The following is an 18,357-nucleotide window of genomic DNA, read 5'->3' as shown; positions in this document are numbered from 1 at the left end:
TGATCACCACAGTCATTGATCACGCCCCTGTAAGGCTTCATTCAGACGTCCGGATGCGTTTTGCGGATCCGATCCATCTATCAGTGCATCCGTAAAAATCATGCGGACATCTGAATGGAGCTTTACAGGGGGGTAATCAATGACAGGGGGGTGATCACCACAGTCATTGATCATGCCCCTGTAAGGCTTCATTCAGACGACCGGATGCGTTTTGCGGATCCGATCCATGTATCAGTGCATCCGTAAAAATCATGCGGACATCTGAATGGAGCTTTACAGGGGGGTGATCAGGGAGTCTATATGGGGTGATCACCACAGTCATTGATCACGCCCCTGTAAGGCTTCATTCAGACGTCCGGATGCGTTTTGCGGATCCGATCCATCTATCAGTGGATCCGTAAAAATCATGCGGACGTCTGAATGGAGCTTTACAGGGGGTTGATCAATGACAGGGGGGTAATCAATGACAGGGGGGTGATCAGGGAGTCTATATGGGGTGATCAGGGGTGATTAGGGGTGATCAGGGGCTAATAAGGGGTTAATAAGTGACGGGGGGGGGGGGGGTGTAGTGTAGTGTAGTGGTGCTTGGTGCTACTTTACTGAGCTACCTGTGTCCTCTGGTGGTCGATCCAAACAAAGGGGACCACCAGAGGACCAGGTAGCAGGTATATTAGACGCTGTTATAAAAACAGCGTCTAATATACCTGTTAGGGGTTAAAAAAAACACATCTCCAGCCTGCCAGCGAACGATCGCCGCTGGCAGGCTGGAGATCAACTCTCTTACCTTCCGTTCCTGTGAGCGCGCGCGCCTGTGTGCGCGCGTTCACAGGAAATCTCGCGTCTCGCGAGATGACGCGTATATGCGTGACTGTGCGCAGGGCTGCCACCTCCGGAACGCGATCCTGCGTTAGGCGGTCCGGAGGTGGTTAATACCTAAACCAGGTAAAGATCCCCTAGAATTTGGAAATTACAGGCCCATTGCACTTCTTAATTCGGATTTGAAAATTTTCACGAAAACTTTGGCTAACCGACTTTCAGACTGGTTACCCCAACTGATCCATAAGGATCAAGTGGGCTTTGTCCGAGACCGACAAGGCGGAGATAATACAAGGCGGACCATTGATCTAATTGACATCACGAATAGGCGCAGAGACTCGGCTTTGTTGCTAAGTCTTGACGCAGAGAAAGCGTTTGATCGCTTAGGGTGGCCTTTTATGTTCTCTGCCATGGAGGCTTTTGGTTTGAAAGGCCCCTTCCTTACAGCCCTCCATGTTTTATATGCCCAACCTACAGCGATGGTGAAAATGAAGCATGCTCATTCCTTGCCTTTTCCTATAAAAAATGGTACGCGTCAGGGATGTCCGCTATCCCCTTTGCTTTTCGTTCTATGCATAGAACCCCTGGCGGCGGCCATACGTTCTCACCCTGATATCCATGGGATTAAAGTGAATGCAGTTGAATTCAAACTTTCACTATTCGCTGATGATATTCTGCTAACATTAACTGACATGCATATTTCGCTCCCCAACCTCTTTAAATTGCTAGAGACTTATGGTAGATTATCTGGTTATAAAATTAATGCCACAGAAACGGAGGCTCTCCCCCTTAACCTATCCCCTGATAATTTGACCACCTTAAAATCCAGCTTTCACTTTCAATGGAAGGAAACGTCCCTGAGGTATTTGGGGGTAAATTTAACCCCTACTTATTCCTCGTTGTATGCTCAAAATTTCCCATCTATGTTCCGAGAACTCAAAGCCTTACTGATTAAATGGATGCCTTTTCCCATTTCCTTATTGGGCCGTATAGCATCAGTTAAGATGAATATTTTGCCTAAATTACTGTATCTGTTTGAAACTCTTCCAATTCCTGTTCCTGAGAAGGAGCTGCATGATTTTCAATCGTGTATACTTAGGTTCATCTGGAATGGAAGGAGGCATCGCATAGCTTGCTCAATTTTAATGTCACCCAAATCTCTGGCAGTTCCAGATATTAAAAAATATTACTGGGCTACACACCTTAGAAGACTGCCAGCCTGGTCCAATTTGTATGCGTACTCTAGATGGATGGAAATAGAGAAGTTGTGGATAGCCCCTGTACATCCGAATTCACTCATTTGGTATTCCCTGCAACCTTCACTTAGACCTGAGCTATTAGGCCCCATGTCTTTTACCTGTAACATATGGTTGAGATGTAATAGATTGTTTTCACTTGCATCGGAAAAATCTTCTATGATCTCCTTTCTGTATAATCCACTATTTAAGTTGGGAACACACATAGCTTTTCTTAAAATATGGTTTCCTAAGAAACTGTTCAGATTTGCGGATGTTGTAAACTATAGGTCTCTGGGTTTTTTATCATTTGATGAGGTACGTTCCTTGCATCAATTGCCGGAGTCTTCTAGGTATCAATATCTGCAGATTTGCCATTTTTTCTCGGACCTTTTTCACTCAATGAAGGTGTCAACCCCTACACCATTTGAGAAACTATGTAAGATGACTGTTACAACGAAGGGTCTCATCTCAGATGTTTACCTTATCCTATCATCCTCCTCTGTTACTCACTCCTACATGACTAAATGGGAAGCAATTTTAGGCCATCCTATAGCACATGCAGAATGGAAACAGATATGGGAACGAGCAGCGAAGTCGTCTTCATGTGTCACATATAGGGAAAACACATATAAAGTGCTTATGTTTTGGTATCATACACCACAGCTATTAAAACACTTTAGCCAAGATATCTCTGATAGATGTTGGAGGTGTATGACAGGTGAGGGGACTCACCTTCACATTTTTTGGGAATGTCCTGTGATTGTGCCCTTTTGGAGAATAATGGGGTCGGTCCTTTTTCAACTCCTCGCAATTCATTTTCCTTTTACACCTTTTTTTTACTTATTGAATATGCCAAAAATGTCATTAAAGAAACAATTCCTGCTTTTAGTCCTTCAGGTGTTAACGGCGGCCAGGCGCCTAATTGCGAGGTTTTGGTTGAGGGCAGACGCGCCTACCCGAATGGACCTCATACACAGTGTGGGGGAAGTTAGGAAAATGGAATACTTAACTGCATGCATTACTAACTCAGTCGATAGATTTACAAAGACCTGGCAAGCATGGGATGACGCTTTTGACCACTTACAATAAGAGATCTCTGAATATCAGTTTATCTTTTTTTTTTCCTTATGTGTCGTATCGTTGTAATTGTTCTATGTCCTTTCGTTGTTTCAACTCTCAATGCGTCTTTTGGCTTCTGATGCAAAATGTATGTTTTGTATACTAATGTACATTTTTGATATTGACGTTATGCAATATAACATTGTACCTGTATTGCTTCTCACGGATATGCAATGAGACAATGTATTTGTATTACTTTTTCATTGACAAAAATTAATAAAATAAACAATTTTTTTAAAAAAATGCAAAAAACGTGAAACACATTGCATATGCATTTTTAAAGCTATGATAGCTATGAGGAATAAAAAAAAAAAAAAATGTAAATGCATGCTGAGATTACAAAAAAACACCATCATGAACGCAGAAAGAAAAATGCCTCTGCAAAAAAAAATAAAAAAAATACCCGTCTGTCCCATAGAACATATGTAACAAAGAAGAATAATGGCAAAAATTCCCAGCATGAAAAAAACTAACTGTAAAACCAACCGGAATTAGATGAGTAATACAGGTGCATATTTAATCTATGAGGCTGTTAATTTGGGTCAGAGGACCCACACTCAGGGCAGGGTTTGGGAGCATAAGAGGGGCCTGTTTCACTAGTGTGAAAACCATTACCATTACATGCTCCGTAATTCATGATAATTAGTCCTGACACCAGGGCGGAGGTGGCCAGATGACACTTTAAGGCTACGTCTACACCAGTGCTTCTCAATTATTTTTCTGTCATGCCCCCCCCCTAGGAAGAAGAAAAAATTTTGCGCCCCCCGCGCGACTGTAAATAGTATCATTTGTCTATAAAATTGTTATAAGTACACCTCTGCATAACACTGTATCCTTATTAACGTATAAGAGAATAAAAAAAAAGAAAGAAATGTGGATGACGGACACTTATGGGGGGGGATCTGTGGATGACGGACACTTATGGGGGGGGATCTGTGGATGACGGACACTTATGGGGGGGGATCTGTGGATGACGGACACTTATGGGGGGGGATCTGTGGATGACGGACACTTATGGGGGGGGATCTGTGGATGACGGACACTTATGGGGGGGGATCTGTGGATGACGGACACTTATGGGGGGGGGATCTGTGGATGACGGACACTTATGGGGGGGGGATCTGTGGATGACGGACACTTATGGGGGGGGGATCTGTGGATGACGGACACTTATGGGGGGGGATCTGTGGATGACAGACAATTATGGGGGGGGGGATCTGTGGATGACGGACAATTATGGGGGGGGATCTGTGGATGACGGACAATTATGGGGGGGGGATCTGTGGATGACGGACAATTATGGGGGGGGATCTGTGGATGACGGACACTTATGGGGGGGGATCTGTGGATGACGGACACTTATGGGGGGGGGGAATCTGTGGATGACGGACACTTATGGGGGGGGGGAATCTGTGGATGACGGACACTTATGGGGGGGGATCTGTGGATGACGGACACTTATGGGGGGGATCTGTGGATGACGGACACTTATGGGGGGATCTGTGGATGACGGACACTTATGGGGGGGGATCTGTGGATGACGGACACTTATGGGGGGGATCTGTGGATGACAGACACTTATGGGGGGGATCTGTGGATGACGGACACTTATGGGGGGATCTGTGGCTGGCACTGTTACAGGGGAATCTGTGGCTGGCACTGTTATATATGTGCCATCCACAGACCCCCCCCCCCCCCACCCCATAACAGTGCCATCCACAGTGCCCCCCAGCCCATAACAGTGCCATCCACAGACCCCCACCCCTTAACTGTGCCATCCACAGATTCCGTGTGCCCACCACCGCCGTTTAAAGTTATTAAACATGCCCCCCTCACTCCTAATAGTACCGTATATCCGAATTTCTTCTGTATAATGCCGGCAGGCGGGCCGGGCGGCCGGCGCGTCCCTCAGTGACGTCACTTGTCTGCGTCGCCTGCTTCATTCATAAAGCAGGCGGCGCAGGCACGTGACATCACTGAGGGACGCGCCGGCCGCCCGGCCTGCCTGCCGGCATTATACAGAAGAAATTCGCACACCTCAAAGTCCGGCCCTGAACGATCCCCCCTTTACGGAGCCTGGCGCCCCCCCTGGGGGGCACGCCCCACTATTTGAGAAGCACTGGTCTACACGAAGACATTTGTCGCGCGACAGATAGGGCACAACTACACTGCAACATTTGTAGCGCAACATTTTGTTGCACCAATGTCGCGCGACAATTTTTATAATAGCAGTCTATGGTGTCGCACTGCAACATGCTGCAAATGCGACGCAACAGTCGCAGAAAAATCCATCTCGAATGGATTTTGTGCGACTGTTGCGTCGCAGTCGCAGCATGTTGCAGTGCGACACCATAGACTGCCATTATAAATATCGTCACGCGACATTAGTGCGACAAATGTTGTCGTGTAGACGTAGCCTAAAAGACATAAGAGCAATGGCTGCTCTGTAAAGGGGAGCAGGCCAACCCCTGTAAGGCCAAGTTCACACTTCAGTTATTTGATCAGTTATTTCCATCCGTTATTGTGCGCCAAAACCAGGTGCAGGTCGAAAAAAAAAGATCAGTTTTGCCCTTAATTACATCTGATCTCTGTGGAGACTTCACTACTGGTTTTGGCGCACAACAACTGACCAGATAACTGAAGTGTGAACTGAATTATGATAGGAGTCTACACAGCCAGGTACCTGCAGATCTGCCCGGTGGTCTCTTATTTTCAATTACACGGATCCTGGTTAACTAAGGAACCTACACTGCAGATACCGGTAATGACTGGAATGAATATCCGTCTATAAACCAAAGATAAGAGGCTATAGCAGCACTACCGTGTATTACCATGTATATGCAATAGGTGGCGGTGCACACAGTGTTAGGCCTCATGCACACGGCCGTTCCGTGCATTGGGGACCAAATGCACAGGCAAAGTCCGTGCGGCGGCCGGGACAGATCGAGACCCATTCAACTTGAACGGGTCCGGAGTGGGGTTACACACCTCTGTTCCACACCGCAGCTCCGGATTGCGGACCCATTCAAGTGAATGGGTCCGCATCAGTGATGCGGGGAGCACACGGCCGGTGCCCGCATATTGCGGGCCGCAATACGGCCACGGCTGTGTGCATGAGGCCTTAGACCCTGGCCCTAGCCAACGATCTAAAGCAAAGAAACATGGTGGTTTATTCACCAAGTTAGGCCTCCTGCACACAACCGTTTTTTTTCCCCGTTTACTGGCCGTTTTTTTTGCGTTCCGTATACGGAACCATTCATTTCAATAGTTCCGCAAAAAAACCGGAATGTACTCTGTATGCATTCCGTTTTTCCGTTCAAAGGTAGAACATGTCCTATTATTGCCCGCAAATCACGTTCCGTGGCTCCATTCAAGTCAATGGGTCCACAAAAAAACGGAACACATACGGAAATGCATCCGTATGTCTTCCATTTCCGTTCCGTTTTTTGCGGAACCATCTATTGAAAATGTTATGCCCAGCCCAATTTTATCTATGTAATTACTGTATACTGTATATGCCATACGGAAAAAACGGAACAGAGACGGAAACACAACGGAAACAAAAAACGGAACTACGGATCTGTGAAAAACGGACCACAAAACACTGAAAAAGCCGTACGGTCGTGTGCAGGAGGCCTTAGGCTACTTTCACACTGTTTTTTGGTTTCCGTTTGGGAGATCTGTTCAGGGATCTCACAAGAGGTCTTAAACGGATCAGCTTTGCCCCTAATGCATTCTGAATGGATAAGGATTGGCTCAGAATGCATCAGTTTGGCTCCATTCCGCTTTGGAGGCGGACACCAAAACGCTGCCTGCAGCGTATTGGTGTCCGTCTGACGAAACTGAGCCAAACGGATCCATCCTGGCACACAATGTAAGTCAATGGTGTTCAAGACGGATCTATTTTGGCCATGTTACGGATAATAAAAACTGAAACTGATTCGTTCTGGATGCATGCGGTTGTATTATCTGAACGGATGCATTTGTGCAGATCCATGACAGATTCGCACCAAATGCGAGTGTGAAAGTAGCCAAAGGACGAGGTTTCAAATAAACCACTACCACAAAAAGAGAAAGAGACAAGAAGTGCTGCAGTTTCTTTGCCTAGTATCTATGTATAAAGCCGTGCCCACTCTACCAAATGTCACGTAATCGCAAGCATTTCCTCCTCCGGCAGCTGATCACATGCTACAACAGTAGATTAAGTAACGGCAGTGGAACAAGTCTTGTACTTGTTCAGACATTTCGAAATATTACATAATACATTATTTTATAACATATTATATACTTATTATAAATATTATATACATAAATATTTGTATGTTAAATATTTATTGTAATTTCTGGTCTCATTCATAATAATTACAATGACTTATTTGGCCAGCGTTTGCCACTTTATTAACCTCCTCAGGACCGCCGTACGCAGGATTGCGTCTTTGCGGCGGTCCTGTTGTTCTGGGTGGACGCGCCGGTGCGTCCTCTCGCGAGACGCGAGATTTCGTGCATCGCGGGCCGGCAAAAGTTAAAGAAGTATTTCGTCACCAGCCTGCCAGCCACGATCATTGGCTGGCAGGCTGGCGATTTTCAAAAAATCAAATCAGAAGCCAGATAACAGATCATATTAGTAAATATGATCTGTTATATGGCTTCTCTGCTGGTCCTTTTCGTCGGTTGGATCCAGCAGAGATCACTGTGAGTACCCACCAACACTACACCTTAGCCCCTGATCACCTTCCATCACCCCCATCATCCTAATTAACCCCTTGATCGCCCCCTGTCAATCACTTAGTGAAAGACAAAAAGTGATCAGTGTAAACTGTCACTTTTTTTTTTCACTAGTATTGGCTGTTAGGTTTTAGGGATAGTTTAGGCTCCTTGGTTAGGTAGTTAGCGATCAGTTAGCGCCCAGCCCACCGCAGTCACTTTTATTCGCTGTTTAGCGTATCGCTAATCAGCATTTGTACTTTTATAGTATCTGTAAGTGATCAAAACTGATCACGGTCAGATCTATAATAGTATTAGTGTCACCTTAGTTCGCCCTCCACTCAAAACGCAGTGTTTGCCCGATCAGGCCTGATCGGTCGCCCACACGTGCGTTCACCCACGCCCGCCCCACCGCAGTGACAAAAAAAAAATAGTTTTTTGATCACTGCACATTCACTTTACACGCACTGCGGCGATAAAAAAAATCAGTTTTGATATTTTTTATCAACCGCAGCGGCCTCCGGTACTTCGCTAGCCTCCCCTTTGTAAGACAGGCTTGCTTTTTTTCTTGGGTAGTCTCAGGGAATACCCCTAAATTTAGTAGTCCAAAATGTCAAACAGGGGGTATTCTTCTGAAGAGGCCTACAGGATTCTGACCCAGTCGGATGAGGAGTGGGAACCCTCATCTGACGAATCTAGCGGGTCAGAATATGAACCTGTGGAAAGCAGTGGCTCTCTGACCCAAAGTTCGGACGAGGAGGTGGAGGTCCCTGGCAGCACCAGGCGTACCCGGCCCCGTGTCGCTAGACCACAGGTTATGCAGGATCCGCTTCAAGAGCAGCAGAGTGGGGCTGTTGCTGCCGGATCACGTGGTGAGGCATACACCAGCAGCGCAGCCCTTCCTGGACCTAGTACCAGCACTGCCGTACAACATGGTGAAGTGGCGAGCACCAGAAGGGCAGTTGAAGCTGGTACGGTGGCACGTGCACTAGTTACCCCGTCGCAGCCACCGCGCAGACAGGCCCGTAGAGCCCCTAGAATCCCTGAGGTGCTGGCAAACCCTGATTGGCAGTCACCAACTTCAGCCGCACCTGTAGTTCCCCCTTTCACCGCCCAGTCTGGAGTTCGGGTTGAGACGGCTCAAAACGGTTCGGCCCTGGGATTTTTTGAGCTGTTCTTGACTGCGGAGCTCTTGGACTTAGTCGTGGCAGAGACAAACCGGTATGCCACACAATTTATATCCGCCAACCCGGGAAGCTCTTATGCCCAGTCTTTCCGGTGGAAACCAGTCCAAGTTTCCGAACTTAAAATTTTTCTGGGCCTTCTCCTCAACATGGGTCTAACTAAAAAGCATGAATTGCGGTCATATTGGTCCACGAACCCGATTCATCACATGCCCATGTTCTCTGCTGCTATGTCCAGGACACGATTTGAGACCATCCTGCGTTTCCTGCACTTTAGCGACAACACCACCTCCCGTCCCAGAGGCCACCCAGCTTTTGACCGGCTCCACAAAATTCGGCCCCTCATAGACCATTTCAACCAGAAATTTGCAGATTTGTATACCCCCGAGCAAAACATCTGCGTAGACGAGTCCCTAATACATTTTACCGGGCGCCTTGGCTTCAAACAATACATCCCAAGCAAGCGTGCCCGGTATGGGGTCAAATTGTATAAGCTCTGTGAAAGGGCCACAGGCTATACCCACAAATTTCGGATCTATGAGGGAAAAGATCAGACCCTGGAGCCGGTCGGTTGCCCTGACTACCTGGGGAGCAGTGGGAAGACAGTCTGGGACTTGGTGTCACCCTTATTCGGCAAGGGGTACCATCTTTATGTGGACAATTTTTACACAAGTGTGGCCCTCTTTAGGCATTTGTTTCTAGAACGGATTTGCGCCTGTGGCACCGCGCGAACTAGTCGCGTGGGCTTCCCCCAACGGCTTGTAACCACCCGTCTTGCAAGGGGGGAGAGGGCTGCCTTGTGTAACGAAGAACTGCTCGCGGTGAAATGGAGAGACAAGCGTGACGTTTACATGCTCTCCTCCATTCACGCAGACACGACAATCCAAATTGAAAGGGCAACCCGTGTCATTGAAAAGCCCCTCTCAGTCCACGACTATAATGCGCTCATGGGAGGGGTGGACTTCAATGACCAGATGTTGGCTCCCTATTTAGTTTCCCGCAGAACCAGACGCTGGTATAAGAAGGTGTCTGTATATTTAATTCAATTGGCTGCCTATAATAGTTTTGTTCTCTACAGTAAGGCTGGGAGAACAGGATCCTTCCTCAAATTCCAGGAAGAGATCATCGAGAACCTCATTTATCCGGGAGGTTCCGTGGCCCCATCCACCAGTGTAGTTAGCCGTCTACACGAGCGACATTTCCCCAGTGTCGTTGCTGGTACCTCCACCCAACCGCCACCCCGAAAAAAATGTCGTGTCTGTAGCAGGAGTGGAATAAGGCGTGACACCCGCTATTTCTGTCCTGACTGTCCGGACCACCCTGCCCTATGCTATGGTGAGTGTTTCCGGAAGTACCACACACAGGTACACCTAGCATAGGGATCACATCTCACCAGGACAGGCACACAGGGCTATTAGGGCCCTTTCTCTCACAGCTGCTGCAAACCTCTCCTTTCACCTGGGATAAAGTGCATAACGTACTTCGCCACATCTTTGGGCGATTTGCGCTTTGCACATTGTCCCATGGGGAAGGAGAGGTTTGTTCTATAAAAGTAAAAAAAACTAAACAAAAAAAAAATTACCGGTAAGTAAAAAAGTTTAAAAAGTTAAAAAAAGTTAATATGTTCTGTTCTAAAGTTAATAAAGTTATTGCTTTGCGGCCTGGTTTTTTCTTTTTTGTTTTGTTTTTTTTACCTTTCAGGTGGACCAACCGATCGACTAGCTGCAGCACTGATGTGCATTCGGACAGAAGCATTGCGCTGCTGTCAGATTACACGCAAGTCGGTGTATGCGGCGCTGCAAGACGAGATTTCTCCTCTGCAGTAAAAGATACGTTTGCCGAGGCATATGAGCTGAGGAGGTGGCGGTGTTCATATACTTTGGCAAACACTTTGTATATATAAAAAAAAAAATCCCGGCAATGATTTATTCATCCACATCGATTGATGTGAATGGAGAAATCTGCTTTGCCAGGGCATACGAGCTGAAGTGGGTATGGATGTTGGGCGGAGCTCCTATGTCCTGGCAGACGCCTTTCCCCTCCTTTTTCTTTTTTTGGCAGAGATTTTTTCATCCACATTGATCGATGCGAATGAAGAAATCTGAGCCGTTCATTTTTTTCTTTCAGCCCAGAGGCTGAACGGAAAAAAAAAAATCTCATTACCCGTATGCTCAATATAAGGAGAATAGCAGAAACTCCTAATGCTGGGCATACATGTAATGATTGCGGAGACCCTCAAATGCCAGGGCAGTACAAACACCCCACAAATAACACCATTTTGGAAAGAAGACACCCCAAGGTATTCGCTGAGGGGCATATTGAGTCCATGAAAGATTGAAATTTTTGTCCCAAGTTAGCGGAAAGGGAGACTTTGTGAGAACAAAATCAAAAAAATCAATTTCCGCTAACTTGTGCCAAAATTTTTTTTTTTCAATGAACTCACCATGCCCCTCATTGAATACCTTGGGGTGTCTTCTTTCCAAAATGGGGTCACATGTGGGGTATTTATACTGCCCTGGCATTTTAGGGGCCCCAAAGCGTGAGAAGAAGTCTGGTATCCAAATGTCTAAAAATGCCCTCCTAAAAGGAATTTGGGCCCCTTTGCCCACCTAGGCTGCAAAAAAGTGTCACACATCTGGTATCTCTGTATTCAGGAGAAGTTGAGGACTGTGTTTTGGGGTGTCTTTTTACATATACCCATGCTGGGTGAGATAAATATCTTGGTCAAATGCCAACTTTGTATAAAAAAAATGGGAAGTTGTCTTTTGCCAAGATATTTCTCTCACCCAGCATGGGTATATGTAAAATGACACCACAAAACACATTCCCCACCTTCTCCTGAGTACGGAGATACCAGATGTGTGACACTTTTTTGCAGCCTAGGTGGGCAAAGGGGCCCACATTCCAAAGAGCACCTTTCGGATTTCACAGGTCATTTACCTACTTACCACACATTAGGGCCCCTGGAAAATGCCAGGGCAGTATAACTACCCCACAAGTGACCCCATTTTGGAAAGAAGACACCCCAAGGTATTCCGTGAGGGGCATGGCAAGATCCTAGAATTTTTTATTTTTTGTCACAAGTTAGTGGAAAATGATGATTTTTTTTTTTCATACAAAGTCTCATATTCCACTAACTTGTGACAAAAAATAAAAACTTCCATGAACTCACTATGCCCATCAGCGAATACCTTGGGGTCTCTTCTTTCCAAAATGGGGTCACTTGTGGGGTAGTTATACTGCCCTGGCATTCTAGGGGCCCAAATGTGTGGTAAGGAGTTTGAAATCAAATTCTGTAAAAAATGACCTGTGAAATCCGAAAGGTGCTCTTTGGAATATGGGCCCCTTTGCCCACCTAGGCTGCAAAAAAGTGTCACACATCTGGTATCTCCGTACTCAGGAGAAGGTGGGGAATGTGTTTTGGGGTGTCATTTTACATATACCCATGCTGGGTGAGAGAAATATCTTGGCAAAAGACAACTTTTCCCATTTTATTATACAAAGTTGGCATTTGACCAAGATATTTATCTCACCCAGCATGGGTAAATGTAAAAAGACACCCCAAAACACATTCCTCAACTTCTCCTGAGTACGGAGATACCAGATGTGTGACACTTTTTTGCAGCCTAGGTGGGCAAAGGGGCCCACATTCCAAAGAGCACCTTTCGGATTTCACAGGTCATTTTTTACTGAATTTGATTTCAAACTCCTTACCACACATTTGGGCCCCTAGAATGCCAGGGCAGTATAACTACCCCACAAGTGACCCCATTTCGGAAAGAAGAGACCCCAAGGTATTCGCTGATGGGCATAGTGAGTTCATAGAACTTTTTATTTTTTGTCACAAGTTAGTGGAATATGAGACTTTGTAAGAAAAGAAAAAAAAAAAAAAAAAATCATCATTTTCCGCTAACTTGTGACAAAAAATAAAAAGTTCTATGAACTCACTATGCCCATCAGCGAATACCTTAGGGTGTGTACTTTCCGAAATGGGGTCATTTGTGGGGTGTTTGTACTGTCTGGCCATTGTAGAACCTCAGGAAACATGACAGGTGCTCAGAAAGTCAGAGCTGCTTCAAAAAGCGGAAATTCACATTTTTGTACCATAGTTTGTAAACGCTATAACTTTTACCCAAACCATTTTTTTTTTACCCAAACATTTTTTTTTTATCAAAGACATGTAGAACAATAAATTTAGAGCAAAATTTATATATGGATCTCGTTTTTTCTGCAAAATTTGACAACTGAAAGTGAAAAATGTCATTTTTTTGCAAAAAAATCGTTAAATTTCGATTAATAACAAAAAAAGTAAAAATGTCAGCAGCAATGAAATACCACCAAATGAAAGCTCTATTAGTGAGAAGAAAAGGAGGTAAAATTCATTTGGGTGGTAAGTTGCATGACCGAGCAATAAACGGTGAAAGTAGTGTAGGTCAGAAGTGTAAAAAGTGGCCTGGTCATTAAGGGTGTTTAAGCTATGGGGGCTGAGGTGGTTAAAGAAAGCAGTACATAGATTTATTAATACTCTCCTAGGGGCAGGTTTAACAACAGTAATTAGTTACTGCGTCAAATGTCACACAGCTCATAGTAAGATGATAAAATATAAGTGACCAGGCTGCACTAATAAACACACTTAGGGCTCATTCACACAAACGTATTTTGCGTTCCGTATACGGGCCGTTTTCTGCGTTCCGCATACCGTCCGTATACGGAACCATTCATTTCAATGGGTCCGCAAAAGATGCAGACAGCACTCTGTGCCCGTTTTGCAGACAAGAATAGGCATTTCTTTAATGGGCCTCCTGTTCCGTTCCGCAAATTGCGGAAGGCACACGGGCGGCTTCCGTTTTTTGCGGATCCGCAATTTGCAAACCGCAAAAAAACTGAATGTTCGTATAAACGAGCCCTTACGTTGTAAATACAAAGTCCTCAGTGCACGCTCATGTATTTCTCACTGTTAAACATTGATACAATGTCAGTTTTTGTGGCCATTTTGCATCACTGTGTGCGTCCATCTCCTGGCCATTTACCAGTTTTCAAAACAGCTATTAAAAAGGAAGAATTTCATAGGTTTGTTTTGTTTTTTTAAATCCAAACCCCTGCAGTGCCCCCAGTACCAATAATGGGCCCCCTTTGCGCCCCCCCCAGTATCGATAATGGGCCCCCTTTGCACCCCCCCCTCAGTATAGATAATGGGCCCCCTTTGCGCCCCCCCCGTATAGATAATAATGGGCCCCCTTTGCGCCCCCCCCGTATAGATAATAATGGGCCCCCTTTGCGCCCCCCCCGTATAGATAATGGGCCCCCTTTGCGCCCCCCCAGTTCAGATAATGGGCCCCCTTTGTGCCCCCCCAGTTCAGATAATGGGCCCCCTTTGCGCCCCCCCCCCTTCCCCAGTATAGATAATGGGTCCCCTTTGCCCCCCCAGTATAGGTAATGGGCCCCCTTTGCCGCCGCCTTCCCCCCCAGTATAGATAATAGGCCCCCTTTGCGCCCCCCCAGTTCAGATAATGGGCCCCCTTTGTGCCCCCCCAGTTCAGATAATGGGCCCCCTTTGTGCCCCCCCAGTTCAGATAATGGGCCCCCTTTGCGCCCCCCCCTTCCCCAGTATAGATAATGGGCCCCCTTTGCCCCCCCCCAGTATAGGTAATGGGCCCCCTTTGCCGCCGCCGCCTTCCCCCCCAGTATAGATAATGGGCCCCCTTTGCGCCCCCCCAGTATCATAAAATTCCCACTTTAGCTCCCAACCCACAACAGTGCAGACAAAAAATATATACTGACCTCACCCACTTGAACTTGCAGTGGCAATGGTTCCTTATTGGAAGCTGCAGGACCTGCGCTCCCAGCGCGTTTTTGTCATCATTACGCAAGAACGAGTGTCCTGGTGCAAGTCTGTCTATTTTTCAGGCCAAAATAGGACATGTTCTAATTTTTTACGGCCGCTATTCACTGGCGCCATAGACTTTAATTGGTTCTTCGTCACGTGAATGAGGCTCTATAGTTAGCTCTATGACCATGCAGACCACGACCCTTGCAGTGAAGTGCAGCATGCCTCCTGCTGTAACCAGTACAGTTAGGGCTCATGTGCTGGCCAGGCAAACAGCGGGTCCGCAATATACAGACGGCAAAACTAAACTTTCCCTTAGTGCTGGATGCAGCGTTTTTCCACAAAATAATAATTACTGATGTCCAAAGGACTAATTTACACCTGTTAATCCAGCACCTACTCCAATATACCTAATACTTAACTTTTATTAGTATGCTAGTAAAACGGATTGCTAACTTAACTATATGTTAAAATTCCAGTGTGTCGCAGTCCTCCCTCATCTTCTTCATTTGCTATAGTGTTGTACAGCATCCCCTTACTTAGTGTAGGGTACAGGTCACTACTAATCACCACTGATGCGGCTGGCTGCGCGCTGCCAGCATGCTGTATATTCAGTGTTGCGATTCCCCTTATGCTGTTTGGGGCTGCAAACTGCACTGTATTAAAACTGAAGCCTCACGCTGCCCCCCGACATGTTTCGCCGTGACCGGCGTCTTCAGGGGTTAGACACTCTGCCCTCACGGCGAAACATGTCGGGGGGCAGCGTGAGGCTTCAGTTTTAATACAGTGCAGTTTGCAGCCCCAAACAGCATAAGGGGAATCGCAACATATACAGAGGCACGGAACTCCACAGAAGCACTAGGTTCTCTCCATGCATGCACTACTTTGTTGTGGTGCGGACTATTGGATGCGAATTACATTCAAGTGAACGGGTCCATGTCCGGCGGCCCTACAGTCGGTGCCCATGCATTGTGGACCTGGAAGGCAAACATTCGCGTGCATGAGCCTTACACAGGGCTTGTATTTTCCATCTGCTATTACAGACATCAGGGCTACACAGGTTTGTCAGGCAGAATTACCCTGAGGACAAGGACACCTCTATGGTGCCATATGCTCCAGTCACAGGGGAAGCCAAGGCAAGTGCCCTCATCACCTATACAGCTGCATAACAATCCGGTACAACGTGATACATAGGAAAATAGTGGGAAGAGAGGTGGCAGACACATAGCAGAAAGCAGGAGCCGGTCTGGGTACAGAGAGGTGGCAGACACATAGCAGAAAGCAGGAGCCGGTCTGGGTACAGAGAGGTGGCAGAGATACAGCAGAAAGCAGGAGCCGGTCTGGGTACAGAGAGGTGGCAGAGATACAGCAGAAAGCAGGAGCCGGTCTGGGTACAGAGAGGTGGCAGACACATAGCAGAAAGCAGGAGCCGGTAGCTCAGGAGCAGGTCTGGGTGCAGAGATACAGAGTACAGCGGGAGCAGGTCTGGGTGCAGAGATACAGAGTACAGCAGGAGCAGGACTGGGTGCAGAGATACAGAGTACAGCAGGAGCAGGTCTGGGTGCAGGGATACAGAGTACAGCAGGAGCAGGTCTGGGTGCAGAGATACAGAGTACAGCAGGAGCAGGTCTGGGTGCAGAGATACAGAGTACAGCAGGAGCAGGTCTGGGTGCAGAGATACAGAGTACAGCAGGAGCAGGTCTGGGTGCAGAGATACAGAGTACAGCAGGAGCAGGTCTGGGTGCAGAGATACAGAGTACAGCAGGAGCAGGTCTGGGTGCAGAGATACAGAGTACAGCAGGAGCAGGTCTGGGTGCAGAGATACAGAGTACAGCAGGAGCAGGTCTGGGTGCAGAGATACAGAGTACAGCAGGAGCAGGTCTGGGTGCAGAGATACAGAGTACAGCAGGAGCAGGTCTGGGTGCAGAGATACAGAGTACAGCAGGAGCAGGTCTGGGTGCAGAGATACAGAGTACAGCAGGAGCAGGTCTGGGTGCAGAGATACAGAGTACAGCAGGAGCCGGTCTGGGTGCAGAGATACAGAGTACAGCAGGAGCAGGTCTGGGTGCAGAGATACAGAGTACAGCGGGAGCAGGTCTGTGTGCAGAGATACAGAGTACAGCGGGAGCAGGTCTGGGTGCAGGGATACAGAGTACAGCAGGAGCAGGTCTGGGTGCAGAGATACAGAGTACAGAGGGAGCCGGTCTGGGTGCAGAGATACAGAGTACAGCGGGAGCAGGTCTGTGTGCAGAGATACAGAGTACAGCGGGAGCAGGTCTGGGTGCAGAGATACAGAGTACAGAGGGAGCCGGTCTGGGTGCAGAGATACAGAGTACAGCAGGAGCCGGTCTGGGTGCAGAGATACAGAGTACAGCAGGAGCAGGTCTGGGTGCAGAGATACAGAGTACAGCAGGAGCAGGTCTGGGTGCAGAGATACAGAGTACAGCAGGAGCAGGTCTGGGTGCAGAGATACAGAGTACAGCGGGAGCAGGTCTGTGTGCAGAGATACAGAGTACAGCGGGAGCAGGTCTGGGTGCAGGGATACAGAGTACAGCAGGAGCAGGTCTGGGTGCAGAGATACAGAGTACAGAGGGAGCCGGTCTGGGTGCAGAGATACAGAGTACAGCAGGAGCCGGTCTGGGTGCAGGGATACAGAGTACAGCAGGAGCAGGTCTGGGTGCAGAGATACAGAGTACAGAGGGAGCCGGTCTGGGTGCAGAGATACAGAGTACAGCAGGAGCCGGTCTGGGTGCAGGGATACAGAGTACAGCAGGAGCAGGTCTGGGTGCAGAGATACAGAGTACAGCAGGAGCCGGTCTGGGTGCAGAGATACAGAGTACAGCAGGAGCAGGTCTGGGTGCAGAGATACAGAGTACAGCAGAGACGGACAGAGCTATGCCAGCAGATGTCTGAATGAGCAGGATTACGGGAGTGAAGGCCTCCGCCCGCTCTCTCCCTGCTGCTCTCCGCTCCTCACCTCCAGGCAGTGGCACACTACAGCGGTCACAGCGCTCTCCTCAGCTTTCTTCGAACTGAAGCTTTCATTTCCTCCAACTGCAGGACAGTGCTTCTGTATAGACCCGCCCCTTTTCGCTTACGTCACACCAGCCCCGCCCCTTAGCGCTTACGTTCTGCGTTGACAGTCTGACAGGGGCCAGTGACAGGATTTGTGTGAGGAGACATGGAGTTATTCTGCACGTGGCTGGTGTCTGCAATACACAGTTATAGGGGTTGTCCATCTCCATTAGGACTAAAAGGCTCTGCTTATCTTTACCGAAACAGCGCCACTTTTATCCATGGTCTGTAACTGGTATTGCAGCTTACCCCAAGTTTAATATTAGAGTGGAGTCATTTCATTTTAACTCTCTGCCGAATCCAGCCTAGCCGGATGCTGCCGTTCACAGGAAGACCCTGTTGACTATAATGGGATCTGGCCGCTTTCCAGTATGAGTGCTGGGTTATGGGCAGA

General features: G+C 47.5%; 1 protein-coding gene across 3 annotated transcripts in view; it reads right to left on the bottom strand.

Moving 5' to 3' along the window:
• The window catches only part of YDJC (YdjC chitooligosaccharide deacetylase homolog), a 56,530-nt gene extending 38,444 nt beyond the window's left edge, over positions 1-18,086 (bottom strand). Inside the window, exon 1 of one of the 3 annotated variants that reach the window (XM_040416357.1) lies at positions 18,017-18,086. In XM_040416357.1, the coding sequence (XP_040272291.1) occupies positions 18,017-18,071 (55 nt within the window). In that variant the 5' untranslated portion in view covers positions 18,072-18,086. Of the gene's footprint in view, positions 1-6,161; positions 6,198-17,865; positions 17,928-18,016 lie in introns of those variants that run through there. The other 2 variants (XM_040416359.1, XM_040416358.1) reach the window with 2 other exon arrangements.
• Positions 18,087-18,357: the final 271 nt, after the last annotated feature.

This window comes from Bufo bufo, chromosome 2 (assembly GCF_905171765.1).
Source record: "Bufo bufo chromosome 2, aBufBuf1.1, whole genome shotgun sequence".
NCBI lineage: Eukaryota > Metazoa > Chordata > Amphibia > Anura > Bufonidae > Bufo > Bufo bufo.
This window is presented reverse-complemented; position numbering and strand designations above follow the sequence as displayed.